General features: G+C 38.5%; 1 protein-coding gene across 2 annotated transcripts in view; it reads left to right on the top strand.

Annotated features, from left to right (window-relative positions):
• The window catches only part of LGI1 (leucine rich glioma inactivated 1), a 33,975-nt gene that overhangs the window by 7,530 nt on the left and 4,242 nt on the right, over positions 1-22,203 (top strand). The window contains exons 3-5 of one of the 2 annotated variants that reach the window (XM_075216135.1): positions 8,514-8,585; positions 9,313-9,384; positions 19,778-19,849. In XM_075216135.1, the coding sequence (XP_075072236.1) occupies positions 8,514-8,585; positions 9,313-9,384; positions 19,778-19,849 (216 nt within the window). The remainder of the gene's footprint in view (positions 1-8,513; positions 8,586-9,312; positions 9,385-19,777; positions 19,850-22,203) is intronic. The other variant, XM_075216136.1, reaches the window with a different exon arrangement.

Raw genomic sequence — 22,203 nt, 5'->3', positions numbered from 1 at the left:
AAGGATTGAAGCTGATACATTCACTTTAAATGTGTCCAGCTTGTAAAGCGAGTCTATTCTATTAATATCTTTTAAAGGTTTACATATAATCGTCTTGTTATGTAAATTCCATACAAATCATTATGTACAATGTGCTGTGACTTTGGGATAACATTTACAGACTGTTGCTAGGGAGCTGCAGAAGTGATTTGAAAACACTTCAGGAACAGAAAGAAAACGCTGTGCAGCCCATAACAATGGCTATATATCTTGTGGCTTTCCCTACATCTACCCCTGGAAATCTACATAATGGAACACTTAGGGCTAGATTTACTAAACTGCGGGTTTGGAAAAGTGGAGATGTTGCCTATAGCAACCAATCAGATCCTAGCTTTTATTTATTTAGTGCATTCTATAAAATGACAGCTAGAATCTGGTTGCTATAGGCAACATCTCCACTTTTTCAAACCCGCAGTTTAGTAAATATACCCCCATGTCTTCTTTCTTCTCTCCTACGTTAAGCTGTCCATAACAGAAGAAGAAAAGATGGAAAAATCTAATGCCCATATACACACCCAAGGATTTTGTAAGAGTTTTATGTCGACAAACTAAAGTAAATTATTTATTTTGCTCTTCTTTTGTCCTCCCAAGAAGTCACTTACATGATTGCGTTAAAGCCCAGTAATAAAAATAATAGCTTAGAACTGTCTTAGTGTAATAAGATCCACATAATGTACTCAGCTGTCTGCTTTCTAACACTTTTCTGGTTAGTGTGTGCTAGAAAATGTGTAATGACTCTGTAATGATGAGGATAGAGTTTAGCAGGGTTAACAGGGGTAGTGTAGACTAAACTTCACCTGCTGTATAGATCGTCAGCATCATCGTTTATTTATACGAGTGCTGGGCGGTTGGTATAACAAATCATCCAAAAAAAAAGAAATCATATGGAGAAACAGAAAAAGGACATACAAAGATGACGGAGAAGGTTCAGACATGTGACAGAGGGTAGAAAGGGCCTTGATGGTAATAGCTACTGTAGAGTTACTAAACAGTAGCTTGTGATGTCTCTTTCTTGCATATATTTTCTAGCCAGTGTTTAAAGGTAGATGTATTTGTGATATGTCCATAATCAATGCACAACTTTCCAATGGTGCTTAACTATTGTTCATGCCTGCTAAACATGAAATAAAGAACCATTTTCATTATGCAACTCATTACTAATTTATTTCACCCAATGTCTTCCATTCCTCCACCTCACGTGCCTGGGCTAGGACAGTTTACCAAACTTTTATAGTAGTTGTTTTATGAAAAGAATTCTGGTTAATCAGAGTTCTTTTGAGGAAGCAAATGATTTCAGTCTGCATATTGGAAGTATGGCAGATCCTAGTAAGGAGACAACATAATGCAACAATTGTGAATAACTTAAACCTCCTGCTGGGGTATATCTTTCTTCTAGGAGGTTGTCTGCTCTGAAAAGCCCCTGTGAAAATCTGTGGGTCTAATCATGATTATGTCATAATGGAATTAATGGGGGTTTTTCTAGGCCATTTCTAATTCTGGTTCATGGACATAATATCAGAGAATGCTTAAGATTCTAATTCATGGACATAATACCAGAGAATGCTCCTGTGCCCTCTGGAACTCCAGATCAATCCGTAACAAACTGCCGGCTATCCATGACCTCTTCATCTCCAACTCTCATAACCTCCTTGCTATCACCGAAACCTGGCTCTCTTCTGCTGACACTGCTTCCCCTGCCGCTCTCTCCCATGGTGGCTTTTCCTTTACCCACTCCACCAGACCGAATGTCCGTCCAGGTGAGGGAGAGGGACTCCTCCTATCCCCTAACTGCACTATTCGGGTCATTCCCTCTGAGCCTTCCCTCTCTTTCTCCTCTTTTCTCCTCCATTCTATCTGCCTCTTCTCCCCCATTCACCTCTGTGTCTCATTCTTATATCGCCCTCCGGGCCCCACTTCCCTCTTTCTCAACAACTTTGTACCCTGGCTTCCAAATTACCTTTCCTCTGACCTCCCCTCCATCATACTTGGAGACTTTAATATGCCTATTGATCTCCCCTTTGACCCTGCCTCCATCAAACTTCTCGCCCTTTCTTCCTCCCTTGGCCTCACTCAGTGGACATCCTCCCCCCACCCACTGCCTTGGTCACTCCCTTGACCTTGTCTACTCTCATCTATGTGATCTCTCTCACTTCTCCAACTCTCCCTTCCCACTCTCTGACCACCATCTACTCTCCTTCAATCTGTCAACTTCCCCTGCTTCCCCCTGCCTAAAACTGCCCTCACTAGGCGCAATCTTGACGCTGTTGACCCTACTTCTTTTTCCTCCTCTCTTGAAACTCTACTCTTCCCTCTTTCCTCCCTGGTCTGCCCTGACCAAGCCACCTCTCTCTATAACCACTCTCTCACCACTGCCTTGGACGCTGTCGCCCCTGCCACTTCTGTCCACCGCCGCCACTTATTTCCCCAACCCTGGCACTCCAATTGCACCCACTTCCTCCAGAAGTGCACTCGTGCTGCTGAACGCCTCTGGAGGAAATCCCTGGCTGACTTCCTTCATTTTGAGTTCATCCTCTCCTCCTACTGCTCCGCCCTCTCCCTTGCTACACAATCTTTCTTTAAGTTCCTCAGTCCACTAATCCCCGCCGCCTCTTTGCCACGTTCACCTCTCTCCTCACCACCCCCCTCCTCCTATCCCAATCTCCCTCTCTGCCTCAGATTTTTCCTCCTTTTTCTCCTCCAAAATTGAGGCTATTGGACTTGACATCTCCTCCTCCCTTTCTTCTCCTGCCTCTCTCTTCGCTTCTCCCTCCTCCTACAACCCACCCTGGTGCTCCTTCCACCCTAATACGGGTGAAGAAGTCCACTCCCTCATTCTTTCCTCCTCCCCCGTCTACATGCCACCTGGATCCCATCCCCTCTCACTTCTCCCCCACTCCCTGTGCTTATTTAGCTCATCTCTTCAACCTGACTCTCTCCACTGACATTGTCCCCTCCTCCTTCAAACATGCCCTTTTCTCTCCCATTCTAAAAAAACCTAATCTTGATCCCACCTCACTCGCGAACTACCGTCCCATTTCACTACGCCCCTATGCCTCTAAAATTCTTGAGCTTATTGTCTGCATCAGTGGAAAGACAAATATGCAGGAAAGAGTGGAAATCCGCCAATCTTCCCTCCCTGTTTGCTTTTATACATTGACCCCAATGTCCTTTCTCAAGTTCTGTGGAGATGGCCGACTGGTAACTGGCCATTCCTTCTTTAAATGCAATGATGGTTTTACACACGTACATCAGGCATCAGGTATTGGACGAAATAAACTATGTGAGTGCTTCTGCAAGTCCATCTCTTTATAATGGGAATTTTAATTCCAGAGTGTGGATAGTAAAAATGTTCTTCAACAATTAGTCCATGCACATAATGCATTTAAACCATTCAATATTGTTTGGGGCGATTGTTTCAAAGTACTGGATTCGTTTTCACCATTAGGTCGCTCAAATTGGTTGGCCTCCGATGACAAATCAGTGGTCTATGTTTAATGTCTTTTGGTAACATGGAATGTGGTAGCAATCGATTCTATTGTGATGGATTAAATTATTTCCCATTGTCTTGTGTCTGTTTTCAGCAATAGTAATTTTGGTTGGCTATATGTGAGTGCCCTTGACCTTTCTTGGAATTCATATATCATATCATCAATTTGCTTTATAGCAGTGTCTTATTCACATGTATTTCTCAAGCGCTTCAATATCTGAGAGTATGGTATAAGTTGGACGTTATGTTGGGGTGAAACAACTGTGCAAAAAAGTATAACAATCTGATTGTTTTACATAGTTTGTGGTCCTGTATAAGTCCTAATAGCAGTCAGATTAGGGAAGTGTACATTATTACAGTCACATTCAGACACAAATCTAACTGCTGTGATTCAGTTCAGAAACTAATGGGTATATTTACTAAACTGTGGGTTTAAAAAATTGGAGATGTTGCTTATAGCAACCAATCAGATTTTAGTTACCTGGATGAATCTGGATGCTATAGGCAACATCTCCCCTTTTTCAAACCCACAGTTTAGTAAATATACCCCTAAGTCTTTAAGGGACCCGTCAAATACAAAATTGTCAATTAAGTGACAAGGACAAATCAACCTGTCGGAAAATGTAGGAAATATGTGCGAGTTTCCTTGTTCAGTTATGCCCTGGATGGCAGATTATGGAAGTATATTTGGGTCCATTACTGCTCCTGTAAGATATTGACAGTATGAATTCTTGAACTTGAAGACATTTAAGGTCAAGCTTATTTCCAAAAGAAAAATCAAGAAATCAATAAGCAGCACATTAGGATAGGCTACAGTAAGTGATAATTGCTTTTTAGTGTTTTGCACTCTCTTAATAATTGGGATAATCTTGTACAGTGATTGTACAGCTATGGTTATAAGCATTACATCTTTTGGTGATGGACCAATCATGTTGATTTTCCAAAAATCAGTGGTGCCCTTGATATATGTGATAGTTATAAATGGGTACAAAATGTAATCAGTATACTGCAAGATAGGATATTTTAGAGATTCTCTGGCAGAAATGATGGATCTACCGTCGGCATTGTGTATCCATAGCATATTGGATTTCCTCATCTCAATCATATGCAATTCTCATATTCCCATTATTCATGATTTCAAATAGTGAGCAAACTTTTATTATTATGTATTTAACTCTTATATTATTATTGTTTCTGTGCATCTGCTACATAAACATTCTGTGTTTGTTGCTGCAAAAGTTTCTTTACATCATGTGTGAACCACATCACGAATGTGCAACATGGGAAATGCAGGAGAAGGGTATATAGGCGTGTTTTATGCATTGTGGGTTATATTAAAAAGTTCCCTATTAGTGAACTCAAATGTGGCTCCTACAAGAAAATTCTCACATTACTATATATATTAACAAAAACATTGGGCAGGTATGTTTGTGCCTGGATTCTGACCTACTTGTTTTAAAAACACCAGGAAACTGTCTGTCTGTGTTTAAATGGCTTGATAAGGGCTTTTGGCCTTTGGTAAACACTGGTTCCTGGGGTTATGGATGGAGAGCGGGCTGTATCCTTTAGGCCCCATTTCGGGTCTCCAGCCAGAGGATAGGCTAATTAGTACGTGCACCTGTGTAAGGGTGTTTAAAAGCAATCAAGCTAGAGATCCTCTCTGCTCGGCCCGAGGGATGGGTCTGCAGAGTCTCTATAAGAGAAAACCTAATATTTGATGTGAGTAAACTCTATGTGCTGGTACTTCAAATGTTCCTTTTATAGTTTGACAGCCAGGAACCACTTGTGTTTAGTTAGTGCTGGACAGGCAAAGTGTTTATTTTGAAGTTAATATTTAATATGTATATATATATATATATATATATATATATATATATATATATATATATTAATATATACATATACATATATTTAATAAATATATATCATCATCATCACCATTTATTTAGATAGCGCCACTGATTCCGCAGCGTTGTACAGAGAGCTCATTCACATCAATACCTGCCCCATTGGAGCTTACAGTCTAAATTCCCTAACATACACACAGACGACAGAGAGACAGACAGAGAGAGAGAGAGAGACTAGGGTCAATTTTGATATATATATATATATATATATATAAAACAAAATAAGTAGGAGGGGGCGCCACATAGTATAATACTGTATTCAACAATACAGATAGGTGTACCGCAAGCCAGAATTTAAATCACCAAGTGGACATAGGCACTCAGGTATTAGAAGTGAATCAGTAAGGATAAAAACACACAGAGGAGGAAATATTTCCAAGACCACCAACACCATACCAATATGCGTACCAGATAAAAGAACTTTAAAGCTTATCTGTAGGTATAGTCGGTCCCTTCATAGATTAGAGTAGCTTTGATTCCCCTTCAGGTTGGTGAAGTGTTATTCTCAACACTTACAGGAGCATGAATAGGCACTTCATATATCCTCAGTGGTAGCCACATTTATATAAAAGAAAAAAGGGGGAAGGCTCTCATAGTGTAATACCATATGGTTACACATTTATTGCAGAGTAAAATACAGATGTACACTTACATTAAAAAATTAAGATATATGCTTATCTGGGTATCTTTGAGCTGGAACAGGACAGCAGGATTCAGTAACTATCACGCTACCACATTGCCAAAGATCCAGATCACTGAGTCCTTAGGAAATAATCCTCAGCCAAGTTCAACACAGAATGCGCTGCCACGTTAGCTTGCACACCTCCCATCCGCTGATACAAACACCAGCATCTTGTCCTGCCATCTTGTCTCTTTTATATAAATGTGGCTACCACTGAGGATATATGAAGTGCCTATTCATGCTCCTGTAAGTGTTGAGAATAACACTTCACCAACCTGAAGGGGAATCAAAGCTACTCTAATCTATGAAGGGACCGACTATACCTACAGATAAGCTTTAAAGTTCTTTTATCTGGTACGCATATTGGTATGGTGCTGGTGGTCTTGGAAATATTTCCTCCTCTGTGTGTTTTTATCCTTACTGATTCACTTCTAATACCTGAGTGCCTATGTCCACTTGGTGATTTAAATTCTGGCTTGCGGTACACCTATCTGTATTGTTGAATACAGTATTATACTATGTGGCGCCCCCTCCTACTTATTTTGTTTTAGATTATTCCAGTCCACCAACTGGCTTTGTGGGAACTTTGGCAGCCTCCTGAACATAGGATATCCACTTCTTCCAAAGGACAATATTTGAATTGGAACTTGTTTATCTTCTCAGAGTTACGCGCTGTACTATCTATTGTATTTGTTTATATATATATATATATATATATATATATATATACACATATATATATATATATACACACATTTATTTAATATGTATATGTATACATATACATATATATATATATATATATATATATATATTTATTTATTTAATATATATGTGTGTGGTATGTATATGTATACATGTATATATATGTATATGTATATATATATATATATATATATATATATATATATATATATATAAATATGTGTGTGTATGTATGTGTGTATATATATATATATAAATAATATATATATATTTATTCAACATATATATATTTATTTAATATGTATGTATATATGTATGTCTATATGTATGTATATATATATTTAATATATATATCATAATATATGTGTGTATATATATATATATATATATATATATATATATATAAAAATTAATTTAATATATATAATTAATATATATATTTAATATATTCATTATATTACCGGCATCACTAAACCCACTTCGGGTGACCTAGACTGTATGACTGGGAGAGCGTGATACTTTTCTCTGGCGCAATTCCTTAATAACTTGCTCTACTGAAGAGTCATTGTGCATGATTGCTGACTGTTTTGGAAGTACGACAACTTTTCGTTTTATAAGAAGGGGGTAATTTAAAATGTTTTATAAAACAAAAGATTTTTTTTTTTTATTATTATTATTTTTTTTATCATGACTAGAATGTTCGTATAGCCTGCAATTGTCTCTGTTATTGTTTACAGGGAGTTAGAGTTAAAGATGCTATGGTCACCAATAGCAACAGTGCCACCATGAGGCTATTATTATAAGAAACTACTATTCAGATTTTAGAACCATGCAATAATTCTACAAGAGGGAGAGACACCCTGTCACTGTGGCACCTACAAAAATGATGCCCCGTCATGACCTTTGCTAGTCACCAAATAGCTTATTTGATAATTTTGAAACTGGTTAATAAAGCGTTACATATCACAGCTCTGCCCCCAGCCTAGTCAGTGCTGATAGGGTACACAAGTCAAAATTCTGCCATAACAACTTTCCCAATGCATGGTACGTGATAAGCTGTTCTTACGTGTCTGCATGTTCCCTACATAACAAATTGCTTATGCATTTCACCCCAGCAATTTAATAACAAACTCTAAAATATTAAAAATACAAGATTTTAATAGAAAAGTACTGTATAGTTGTTCATCTAAGGGACTGCTCACTGTGTAAATGATGGTACTCTAGTTACTATGTATACCACTGTTGCAGAGACACATCCCTGTTACAATACCTTTGACTATGTTTTTATGTTTAATTTATTTTGTGTAGCTTTTAGTAAACATGCATGCCAAAAATACATCCTGTTGCCAAGTCTAATAAGTGTATTAGATGTGATATTTGGTACAGTCTGATTGGCCACATCATATGCCATTGATCAATCTCCGATCCCAAAAACCGTATAGACCTGGCAACAGCAAGTAGAATATAAATTGACAGTACCAGCTGAACTAGCAATGAAAGCGCCTCTTCCAAACTTGTGATTCACCCATATTAAGCGATGTAACGTGTGTTCTAATGCCTGCTTTTAACATGATCTTCCCTATAACACATTGTTTGACTATAAACGCCTTTTTTTAAACAGACTCATTTATTCATTCTTAAACAAACCACTTTCTCTTCCTTGTCCTAATTTTTATGTGTTATACTTATGCAGACTGTTCACTTCAAACACTTTTGATGCAATCAGAGATGATGCATTTACTGGTCTTCCTCACCTAGAGTACTTGTAAGTATAAGCACCAAGCCATTACCATCATTATAACTCATATATACAGCACTATTTGCCAAAATGAGCAGCAGGACTGCATCCACTTTTCATGTCTTATTCATTACTGCTCGTTAATTTTTGATGTGGAGCATAATCATATCTGTAACCATTCACAATGAAATACAGAGGTTGGCATTGTAGCTGTACTCTACAATTTCATGCCTATGTCGTGCCCCGTATAGACGATTACAGTGCTCTTATTTGAGTTATGTAGCTGATATTGGTGAGTTCATAGTGAGACGCATGACCCATCCCATTCTGCTTGTTGCATGTCCTTCTACTTATATTTTGCAGTGCCCTTTCACATCGTTAAAAAAAGCTTTTTTTTTATCTTAATTAAATAATGTGCACCTTAAATAATGATATAATGTATCTAACATCCATATAACTATTTGAAAGAAAACAAAAAAAATTGATTTTAAAATACTTTAAATTCAGTAACTCTCAAATCATCAATCACCAGATTAGAGTTTGAGGCCTGATATTCATGTTTTCCTTTAGTGCTGCAATTATTACATCCAACATTGCATTAACCCATTATTGTAAATGTGTGTGTGTGTGTGTGTGTGTTTGGGGAGGGGTATTACTGTACTGTTAGCCTGGGGGCCAAGCAGAACTAAATTTTGCCAGCCCTCTCCCACCAGAAGTCTTGCCAATGGATAAATCTTCTTATTTGTCTTTTTAGGTTCATAGAAAACAACAAAATAAAATCAATTTCAAGAAACGCGTTTCGTGGACTGAAATCTTTGATTCACCTGTAAGTATTGAACTAAGAGGGTGGAATTTGTGGAATCTGATTTCTAGATTTACCAATGTAGCCATTTGCAGTTATCTCCAATTACACTAGTCTGAAGAAAACCTTAACCTAACCCTGAAACTCTAATATAAAACATCAACAGAGCTAAAGTCAACCCCTATCCACAACTTTAACTCAATCCTTAACCTAAATCCTACTTTTACGTTGAACCCTAACTTCAAGTACAAACTGAAGCCTAACAGAAACTTTAAATGGCATTGCAAACTTTAACCTAAATGTTAACAAAAACCAAAAACCTAATTATTAAATCAGTCCTTAACAAAAAGCCTATTCAAAAGCCAAACGAAATTATTGGCAGAAATCTTAATTTAAAGTTAAACCCTAAACACAAACCCGTGAGCAGGGCCAACTCAAGGACAAGGCAAACAAGGCAATTTCCTAAAGCCCCAAAGTTTGGGGGCACATTCAATTGTCGGCAGGACCGCCGAGAATCCCCCGCTCAAAAAATATTACCGTTAATACGGTAATCTCTCGCTGAAATCAGCTCGCAGCTCCCTGAGCGAGTAAATTACCGTATTAACAGTTTTTCCGCGCACGATTACCGTAATATCGGTAATCGTGCGCGGACCGCGGGATTTTCGCCAATCCTGCCGACAATTGAATAAAAGTCATTAGCATGTGAATGGATTACTATTATTCCCTCTCAGATTTATCTGTAAAACAAAAATGTCTATGTTGTTCCTCACAGCTTGTTTCCACCCATCACATCTCCATCAAAATCTGTCCCTCCCTCTTGTGCTATCCAGGTCTAAACCGGTGATTCCCCAGGAAAGATGCATATACAATGTCAGAGAGATATGGTGTCAAGTTATGGCTAATGTAACCTAAAAAATGAAAGTATGAACACAGGAAGTGGACATATCCTAAGTTAGATTTGTACCACTTCCTGTAGCTACACTTTTCAAAGATCCTGTTCAATTTAGAGCTAAGCTAATTACAGATCTGTCACAACATATCCCTGACTCCCTATATAATCCTTAGCTGGGGGTCTTCTGTCCGAAGCCATAAACTCACAAAGACAGTCAGAATGGCCTCATTACTGTAGCGTGCAATGGATGTAAGGAACTTAATGCTGTCATGTGGCTGGATATCCATATTGAATACGTGTATGACTACAGGAAGAATTGCAGCAGTTCAATCTCAAATGTATTTCAATGTGACCTGTCTAACTGGCTTGTTATGATTATCTTGTTAAAGACAAGGAACAAAAACATATGTTTGTGTTTCACTCTGTTGGAATTAGAGCCAAAAAGTAAAAAAACAAACAAGCAAACCGCCTATTCTTTGCTGTAGTTTTTAACATATTGTTTGGTTCAGTGACATATTTAACACGGTGCCCAAGCCTCAGTGCTTCAGCAGAGTGGAGATGTTTTCATGAATGGCCTTTAACTAACCATGTGGGAGAACAATGCAGTTACTCCACACAGTAGTCTGTTTTGTTTGCCTGCTTACAAAGGTGGGAGCAAACATTCAGCATAGAAATAAGTGGGTGTACGAGTATAACAATGTTGTACTTATCAGAGTCTTAAGGCAATTAATGCACGATGTGAAAAGACCGCCTTCTCCAATACACACTTATAAAGTGTGACGTCAAGTCAGAATTAAAATGCAGCCTCTTGTTAAAGAGGAACTCTACCTTTATTCATTTATATCTTCCAGGGACATTTTTTTTTGTTGCCTTTGGATATGACAACCTTATGTCTGTGCCTTGGGTAGCTTTGTATTTTCTCAACAGATATGTTATTTCATTGAAAATATATAAACTGGTCTGTAAGACAGGTGGCATTTCCCTCACTGAGATATTAAGTGCCTCAATGATACCATTGATTCTGAGTGAAACAATAGGCTGCATTCTCAATGATCTTATTGGCTCCTAGTGAAATGATAGGCTGCATTCTCAGTGATGTTATTGGCTCCTAGCGAAATAATAGGCTGCAATATCAGTAATGTTATTGGCTCCTAGTGAAATGATAGGCTGCATTATTAGTAATGTTATTGGCTCCTAGTGAGATGATAAACTGCATTCTCAGTGATCTTATTGGCTCCTAGTGAATTGATAGGCTGCATTCTCAGTGATCTTATTGGCTCCTAGTGAAATGATAGGCTGCATTCTCAGTGATCTTATTGGCTCCTAGTGAAATGATAGGCTGCATTCTCAGTGATCTTATTGGCTCCTAGTGAAATGATAGGCTGCATTCTCAGTGATCTTATTGGCTCCTAGTGAAATGATAGGCTGCATTCTCAGTGATCTTATTGGCTCCTAGTGAAATGATAGGCTGCATTCTCAGTGATCTTATTGGCTCCTAGTGAAATGATAGGCTGCATTATTAGTGTTGTTCCTAGTGCAATGGTAGTTTGCATTGTGAGGGGAAGATTTTTAAATCCTTCTAAAAAGCAAACGTGGAGATGTTGCCCCCATATTCTAGCTATCATTTCTCTAGTCCATTTTAGAGAGAATGACAGCTACAATCTGATTGGTTGCTATGGGTAACACCTCCACTTTTCCTTTTTTGGAAGGTTTAGTAAATCTAACCCTCACTGATGTTACTGGTTGCTAGTGGGTTTATGATTACATTGTCAGTGATGACAGGAACAGTCTAACATTATTCCACAATAGCATCAATTAAGAGCACTCTTGCATAAATTAGTGTTTATTGGGTTGGAGTTTGTTCCCTATAAACCAGCTCTAGAATGGTTGCAACAGTGGTATAATTTGAGCCTTGTGTAAAATGTGCAGCTGCTCTCCTCAACTCCCCTATGATATAACAGCGTAATGCATATGTACACAAAGCTGTAGTTATACAAGGTTTATGGCAGGGCTGCAAGGGCTTTTTGTACGGACCGAATAGTTCATTGGATTGCATCACAACAAGATGGATATTAAAATTGCATACAGCATTATGAGCCTTTTATACTATGTAAGCTTGTTCACATTTGTGTATGACATAGGTGAGCTGTGTTCTGCTGCCATATATTCCAATTTACCTCACATGGTGCATGAACAAAATCATCATGCAGGTATATGTTCTAAAAGAGATCCTGTGGGTCTGTTACACCTGCTGTTCAGCTGCAAACCATGACAGAGAAAAGATTTCTGTATAGTTCACATGTGGGTTATTGCTCTATAAATAAATCAATATCTGCACTGACAATTATAGCGCTGTGTCTGGAACACTGCATTACTAGGGAGTCTCCATTATGCTATATCAGGCCTTCCTTTTATTACCATCAGCTGTGGAATGTTGTGGGAATACCGGTTACCAGGCATTAATATTTGTAAACAAAGGTAAAAACCTTTTCTTTTCACATACACGGTGGTCTTAATTGTCCAGGCCGCACTTCTCAAATTATTTTATTCACTTCCACACATTACATTCATTTAAAGAAACGCACCTTGTTTTTACTACTTTCTAGCTGAAAAGAGATACCTGCTTATAATATTTAACCTTTTTTTTAAATCTGAAAATGAACAAATAACTTTTTACCCCATATATAGAAATCAGATTAATTCCCAGGTCAATCACCCAATTATGTAAATGATATAAACTCTGTAACATCACATGCGGGCAAAGCTTTACCCTATATATAAAGAGGAACATAATATTAGCGGAGAAATTGCAATTTTGGGGGTTGGAGGAAGCTGATTCAGACTGCTCTTATAAACATGTTCGGGACGGGGTCATGCACAGTAAAGCCCTGTTTAGGCTTTTGGTTCCAGAACTGTCCCAGCCCCCTCTCGTATTCCATAGATGAGAGCAGGGGTCTTGGGAGCAATGCCCCCCTCACCTCTGGGCCCTATAGCCATGCTCCCCAGCCACTGTGGTAGTTGCACCACTGATAGGTACTATAACCAATCCAACAAAGATTCAGCTTAGAGTTTCCTCACTTTATCTGTACATTTAAGCAGCACTGAGATTTATGCATGTTTTGCATAATACAGATATGACATCCCTTTCCTTCATAAAAACATAGCTGCGCCCTATTGGTAAATTTCTAGGTGTACAGGAAAGTGTCATAGTGTGCAATATAACAGGTATTTTAGTGAATAAACTGAAATCACATATTTTTTCCTAAATGTTAATTCATCATAGTATGCGCTAGCGCCCTCACCTGGTGACTCTTGGAAGTTGGGTTTTATTTATCTGGTACAAACGCTACAGCCCTATTATGTAAGTGGTTTTTACAACCTTCCCAAGAACCAGTAGGAATTCAATCATCCTCAGAGCAGTCCGTGGTCTTTCTGACCTGCTGTACCTCTAGAGTCATTGACTTATACCGTATTAATAACAGGCCTAGTTGATGATTTTCCTAATGTTTATCTACAAAGAAGATGTGTAAATTTGAATGCAGAATAAACATTACACCTTTTAATGCTTACAACTTTTTCATGGCTGCTAATGCTGCAGCAACTTACATGTGGTTACATGGAAGATATATTATTAATGTATTATTTTCCTTACTTACTTATGTGTAATCTTTCTTGTCATTCCCCCTGTGTCAGATTTCATGTTGTGAGACAGTTTGGAAAGGATGCTGGATTTAGCAACCAGGAGATGTATGTTTTAAATCTCGTCCCCTGCAAATATTTGCTATGTTTAGTGATTTTCCTTGACAAAAATAGCACTTTTGAAATGGTTCCTCAACTCACAAAGCATCTACCATTCATCTGCTTATAAGACTGCTTGACTTTGAATAGATTATCAGCCATACACAACACAAAACAAGAAAAACATCCACAACATCCATCCACTCTAACAATTTTCTGACTCCAAACATTTCCTGTAACATTAAAAGGGGACAAATATAGCATTTTAAGGATTTTTAGTAAAGGAACAAACAGACATATTTCAAACATCAATATACAACAAGAACTACACACAACAATAATATGTAAACCAATGTTCACATTACTAGTATAAACACAACATAAATTACAATAAATCATTTGCATGTATATTTTTACAGTAATACGCAGTATAAATCTATTTACACTGTTGATCAGGAAGTGTAACCGCGTAGACCTCTTTTCTCTGGTAGTAAATTCCCATGGTTAATTCAGGTGGAGTGACTGATGTAGGAAGGTTGTGATAGTATCTTCCTGTATCTATAATTTTAGATTATCAACATGTTGTATCGTAATTGAATTACCCACCGCTATGGACAGTACGTTTACATCATACTTGCCAACTTTTCCTCATTGGCTTCAGGGAGATCCCGGGGGAGGTGGGCTTGCGGGGGCGGGGCTTTACGAACCACATCATTTTGACCCTGCCCCCTAAACGGTTGTCACAATTTTGGCCAATTACAGCAGGGGACGGGGCTAAGATGACGCAATATTTGTGTCATTAAACCCACCCCCCGCCACTTATCTTTTGCAGGGGCGAGAACCGGGAGGTTGCCCTGCTCTCCCGGGAGCCCAGGAGGTCTCCCAGTAATGTGGGAGTCTCCCGGACAAACGGGAGAGTAGGCAACTATGCATTAAAGAAAAGCAGCTAATGAAATCTCTAGAGACTGAAGTGTCTTTTACATTTCTGTCTCCATTACTCATGTTGTCTTACCTGTCTGATTAAATCTTGGGCTCCATGAAAATGGCCACCTCCATAGGCATCAATACACGGACATAGGACACAATTTCTGAACTGTGTCATCATGCCACAGATGGCGAAGCCAACCATGTCTTGTACTGGCTCAGCATCAGGGAGAATGCCAGACTCTTCAGGGAGCGAGGGAGATCACCCCAATTTCAGGGAGTCTCCCTGACATTCAGGGAGAGTTGGCAAGTATGGTTTACATGGCCTGTGGGCTAACAATGAAGTGTTCTTTTCTCTTGATCATTCCATGCTCTGAGCTGTACTATGTACCAGTATGTTGGATCCTGGGATATAGATACTATACCTTTGTTAATGCCCTACTGTTGTTCCAGGCAGTAACTTCTCTGTCCTGTAAAAATCTGTTTAACAACAATTTCACATTTCACAACTATTCGCTTTCCTAAACAGCATTGTCTTTCTTACCATCAGCCTTGTGGATGACCGTAATCAGCTGCAAGTAAAGTATAGCTGACATCATTTTAGCATCTCTGTAATACAGGCAGATATTTTTTTTTCATTATCTGATAAATCACTATAAATTCTCAGTGATTTCTGCATCTAAACGCTTAGTAACAGTTGATCTAAGTCAGGAGTGGCCCCCGCAGTGAGTTGTACCATATCCAGCAGGTGCATTGTTTCAGCATGCTCCACTACCTACTGAGCTAACAAACCTGTTATTAATGGCGTTAGAAACCCCAAGAGGGAGCCGGGATAGCCACCAGATATAATAACAAACTGATTCTTTCTTTCAATAGGAAGAATTTTCTAGCTTTGCACCACTTCTTGGGACTGTTGATTTCAGTTTTTTTCAGTGCTATTTTCAGTTAAATAATATTAAGTGCAGATTCACCTATGACCAATAGAAAAGTCATTATTACGAATGACCTTGCACAAAATGGACTAAAAAGATAGACTGGTGGGACGTTATCAGCAAGGCTGCTAGCCTGTAGCCTGCTAGGCATACTGCCAGCACATAGAGTGACTATTAACATGATAACATTATTTTCACAGCCTACTTATTTGTTAGAGCAAAAAGACACATTTTTTAAAGAGAGTTTCTCTGGTGTTTTTGATCTCAAATCCACCATCAAGTATCCATAAGAAGAGTGTGCTTTTAAAACATCTAAAAATAATTGCATTTTTCCAGGATAAATCTGCCCTGCCAGTTATCTGCGACTTAACACATGGGTTTTTAAAAAGTTCCACATACTCGGAAGTTTCAATTTACTGTTCTGATTTTCTTTCTGTAACAAAATGCAGCTAAGGTCATTTTCAAAGTGCACTGAACGAGCACAGCAAAAAGCTTTGGTTTTGCACTGGTCTACCTAGCTCTGCTCACATGCTTCCACCTGGGAACTCAGAACACAGGTGTAACAAGGAGGAAACATTAGAGGCTGCTCCTTGTTGTCTGCTCACATACTTCCACCTCGGAATTCAGAACATGGGTATAACAAGGAGGAAACATTAGAGGCCGCTCCTCATCATTCTCTTCACATGCTTACACCTGGGAATTCAGAACACATGTGTAACAAGAAGGAAACATTGGAGGCCGCCCCTCATTGTCTGCTCACATACTTCCACCTGGGAATTCAGAACACAGGTGTAACGGAGGAAACATTAGAGACCGATGCTCATTCCTCTGTTCACATCCTTGTATCCTGGATTTCAAACCACAGGTGTAACAAAGAGGGGAAATTAGAGAACACTCTTCATTGCTCTGTTCATATCCATCCATCCGGGAATTTAGAACACTGGAGTAACAAAGCTGAAACATTAGAGACCGCTCCTCAGCACTTTGTTCACATCTATCTGGAAATTCAGAACATGGGTGTAACAAAGAGGGGACATTAAAGACTGCTACTTATACTTCCAACACAGAGCATGAGATTATCAGAAGCAAGGTTCACACACTTTCCAGTAGGCTACACTATGGCTGAATTTAATGCACCCCAGATGGTGGTGGGCAAATTTATTACTAGAAAACATCTGGATCATCTAAAACTATAGATGCAGGGAGCCACTCTTACACCCTTCCTACATCGGAAAGACCTTCTGCCATCACCTTCACTACCACTGTTACAAATCCCGTGTTTACCACTGCAAATAGATTAATACTGTATTGTACTGTTTTAATAAATTGAATGATTTACTGTATATATACATTTATGTAGTGTTTATTGTAGTCTAGATTTGTGGATTGTTTGTAGAGTATATTGAGGTTAAAAATACCTGATTTATCTCTTTAATAAAAATTCTTAAAATGCTCTACAGTACTTGTCCCCTTTAAATGTTACAGAAAAGTCTATGGAATCTGAGAATTACTAGAGGGATCGGATCTTGAGGATGGTTTCAGTTTTGTGTCATGTATGCTCGATAGTATATACAATGTCAACTGGTCTTAAGTGGATGCCTGTGCTTGTGTTGTTTTGCCGTATGAATGTGGATGCTTTGTGAATAACTGTTTCAAAACCTATGATTCAATACCAGTGCGCCAAACAATATCACTAAACCATGGGCTGGCTTGCCCAGCGAGTCCCTGCACGAAACATAACATATATTTGCAGGAGACAAAATTTGGTCATGTTCAGAAACCACACCTGCCAATCAGAGACCGTGTTTAAGGACATGATGTTTAGACCTGGGCATGATTTCTGAGGCTTGCTCCCTACATTCACAAAAGGACTCGGAGCACACAATGCTTTTCAAAAAGGTGCAGGGGTTGTCATTTTGGTAAAATACATAGATGTTTATCTACTGTGGTGTAAACTACAATGCAGTGTTGCTGTTAAGGACAGGAAAGATACCAGAAATTCAGGGCCATGAGTTTGTAAGTAAAATGAGGTATTAATAATATCTTATGTAACCACAGGTAAGGAATCAATATGTTGCAATATTAGCAGCCAAGAAAATGTTTGCAGAATTAAACAGTGGAATGTTTAATCTGCATACTGAAGTTATGAGATTAAAAGAACAAACAGATAGTGGATGAAGGTGTAAGTAAGGACAGGGGTGAGGCTTCTGACATAAAAATGAATGGACCTTTCAATGTGATGAAAAGTTTACAACCTCATAAGGATCTACTACACCCCGATTATTTATTTAATGCAAATTGCTGATAAAAAGTTTGAGGGTGCTAGAATCACACATATATATCCAATGCACCTATGTGCCTAGAGTAGCTGGTCATTTCCTGCTGGTTTCCATCTTGTATTGCCAGCATTTGAAGTGTGCAGCACAGACATTGTACAGGGCTTTCGCTAGGACTGAGGACACCATTTATCTTTTCCAATAACATGGCAAGAACTCTTGTCACGTCACCGAAAGTGTCTGTATTAATTATGTCTCTTGTCATAGTAGAATGAGGAAACGACTTTTACAGGAGAATGCTTTTTAGTGACATCACATGTGATTAACAGAACTCTGATGCTATTATCAAACAATTAGTACTCTCAGTAAGTCCGAAACAACATCTGTTGCTTCATGCATATGTTTGTGGAAGTTGTTCTGGTGGGGTCATATCTGACCTCTCACCCCTGTGACGAAATACCAACAGGCTATTTTATAGATCTATGTTTGAATTAAATTTATTTTATTCCACATGATATTATTTACATTTTAAAACCATGCTTTGTCGTGGTCAATCTCAACACAACTTTTCTTTAGCGGAAACTTTAATGACCCCATTGTTACCGTAACAGAGTATACAGTATACCTAGGTGGTGGGTCCTTTTTTCTTCAGTGTTCTTTTGCATTCTCCTGCAGCTATCTAGGTGCACACTAACATCATCATCATCATTTCTCTTTAAAATGGGGGAAAGAACTTAAGAATAAATAAATAAAATAGAAATAGAGCAAGGACATACAAGATTGACAGAGAAGGTGAAGATATAAGACAGAAGGTAGATAGAGCCCTGCTCATGAGAGCTTACAATCTAGAGTACATAGCTTATGTACAGGCATACTAATGTGACATATAGGCAGGAATTCAATGGGCCACGATGTCTGGCTGCATTCTTTGCTGGCCAATACGGTACAGAAATCTCTGCTTGTGAGCGAAGATTTTAGTGAAAACTCTGACGCAATGTGTCTCTGCGGACTGTCCCGAGTCACATCGCGACACCTCAGGGACAATTGAATTCCCCTCTTAAACTCTGTTAGAGTATGCCATTGTTTCTGTCAGTTCAGTTACTAGTTTTGAGCTGTGCCTTGATTCAGCTAACTTACTGTGTTAGAGAAATATTTTCCTGCCACTGGATATCAGAGAATTCTACCAAATTCATGCTTCCATTGTGCAGTAACACTGAACCAGCAAATGGTTCTGCCAAATCTGAGAAATAGAGAAATACTGTTCGCTATAGGCAAGAAACTATATATTACCTTTATGGTAAATGGTATGTGGTGACTATGGGCCATCATTATTGCAGAAACTGAACCAAATATATACATAGTGTATGCCAAGTCTTTTTATTATCAGATCAACTTCCTAGGGGTAAATGTATCAAGCTGAGAGTTTTCCAGCAGGTTTGAAAAGTGGAGATGTTGCCTATAGCAACCAATCAGATTCTAGCTATCATTTTGTAGAATGTACTAAATAAATGATAGCTAGAATGATTGGTTTTTCAAACCCGCCGGAAAAATCTCAGCTTGATACATTTACCCCCTAGTGTCAGTTATAAATTCATAAATTGTATTTTGTTACCATGCAAGCTTTAAATAATATTGCTATTCTACTTGCTTTACAGGAGCCTGGCCAACAACAATCTGCAGTCTCTTCCAAAAGATGTCTTCAAAGGCCTAGATTCACTCACAAATGTGTAAGATAAGAATGAAAATATAGATTGTTATTAAAAGTCTTTAAAACTGTTTATATTATAAATGAACTGAAATATTCAGCACACATTTCAATAGTTATTTAGTTATATTCTATCTTATTAAAGTGCTTTTAAATAGAGCACCTTTTTTGTTATTAACCCTCTCCTGCTTGTCTGGATGTTCCCAATTTAAAAGTGGGAAAGGACAACCTGTACTTGATGAGATCATCAGGAAATCCACAGCAGCACAGTCTATTTCAGGAGATGAGTGCACTGATCTTGTGGATGCCCGTGGAGTATCCACTTGTATGAATGAGCAAGTAAGGACACTTTTGAATGTGATGGGGCAGTGCCATGGGGAGGGAAATGTAGACAAGCAGGAAGCCAGAGAGTTAGATAATGGAAGGAGCAGGGTCCTCTATCAACACAAAGATGTAATGTTATGCTCCTATCAAACAGATGCTGGAAGTTTGTGGTGTTGCACACTCCTCTATCTAATACAGTCAATTTGCTTTAAAAGCGAAGGGGTATATTTACTAAACTGTGGGTTTGAAAAAGTGGAGATGTCTATAGCAACCAATCAGATTCTAGCTGTCATTTATTTTTTAGAATGTACTAATTCTACAAAATGATAGCTAGAATCTGATTGGTTGCTATAGGCAACATCTCCACATTTTCAAACCCGCAGTTTAGTAAATATACCTCCAAGTGTAGGTTAAACAAATTATCTGGCTTATACAGGCCAGCAAGAGAGATAAGGAAAACTTAATTGTAAAAGTATATTTTCCTTAAGGCCCAATATTATCTGTAGTGTTTTTTGGTGCATTTCAATGCGGGAAACTCCTATGTTCCACAGACATTGTCAGTAATCCCCAGTGGATCTGGAATATCATATTACTTTTATTTAATCCATAAACAGTTTTCTTTCAGATTTGTGTAATGGAAACCCTTAATTAATTATATGTCTGGATAGTATTTACTGGCAGAGTAATTCACATGAGGAAAACTATTATAGGATAAATATTAGCTTCTAAGGGAAATGAAACATGTTTCATTCCAGTCCATCTTCTCATTACGAGTGAATATTGCTGCATAAATATTTCAATTACATTTATCACAGAAGTTGAGGTTAGCACGTTGCAAGCAAAAGACTACTGCACAAGAACGTCATTTAAAGTGAACCACATAACAATAACAGAGTAAAGAATACAAATAGCTGGAGTTTAAGTTGTGTGAGTATTGAAGCTGAATGGAGAACACACCTTATTTATGAAGCATACTGGATACATGTAGCAAAATGCCTTAGTTTTACACCACCAACGCGTTTCAGGGTGAACGTCTTACCTTCTGCTCTCTGGAGATACCATAGAAAACTAGAAGTGCATCTAAGATTGCAGGGTGGCGGAAAAATCCCAAGACACGCACTGGGCAAAAGTGTAAGTGTTACACCAAGTACAACCTCAAGTCAAAAATAAGGATTTATCCCACTCGAGAGCTCCAACATAACGCCCAGCTGATAACAACAGGCGTGCAGAGAATATATTGCGACAGTCTGATTGCCTGATTACATATGATTTTATATTGTTTAGTGATAACTCCACTGAAACATTTTATTCAGACTCCAACCACATAAATATGTATCCAATCAACCACACAAATAGATTGCAGGGGATACACCTGGACATGTAGGTATGCACATAGCCGTAACGTAGAATTCTAGCGCCTGGGGCGAGAAAGACAAATGCTGCCCCCCTAACCCTCAATTTTAACCAAATTAACCAAAAATATTCCTGATCTGTGTCCCCTTTCAGCGTTTCTCCCTGGGCGGTCGCCCCCTATGGCACAGCCCTAGTTACAGCCCTGGGTATGCATGTCCTATATATGACCTCTGATAAAATATTACTAAATATAACAGGTTTAATGAAGCCATGTCTGGCAGCATTCTGTTAGTTCTACAGACAGATGTGGTGGACCAGTAACCAAATCATTATCATCAGCTATTTATATAGCGCCACTAATTCCACAGCACTGTACAGAGAACTCACTCAAATCAGTCACTGCCACATTGGAGTACAGTCTACTTTCTACACACACACAGAACGAGAGATACTAGGGTTAATTTGATAGCAGCCAATGAACCTGCCAGTATATTTTTGTAGGATGAAACTGGAGCACCCAAATAAGGGTTAGTCCCCAACCAATGGTCTACATTTGGGGAATTGGGAGAGATGGGTAAATATTAACATTAGTGTTATCCTTACTCTACTCAATACCATTGATGCTACGTTTTGCTTGAAACAGTTCTTATGTTCATTTCACTCTGGAGTCTTCAGCCTAAAGTACAGAAACTCTGTGTT

Source organism: Mixophyes fleayi, chromosome 6 (assembly GCF_038048845.1).
Source record: "Mixophyes fleayi isolate aMixFle1 chromosome 6, aMixFle1.hap1, whole genome shotgun sequence".
NCBI classification, from domain to species: Eukaryota; Metazoa; Chordata; class Amphibia; order Anura; family Limnodynastidae; genus Mixophyes; species Mixophyes fleayi.
Note: the sequence above shows the minus strand (reverse complement) of the source record. Positions and strands in the feature narration are given on the sequence as shown.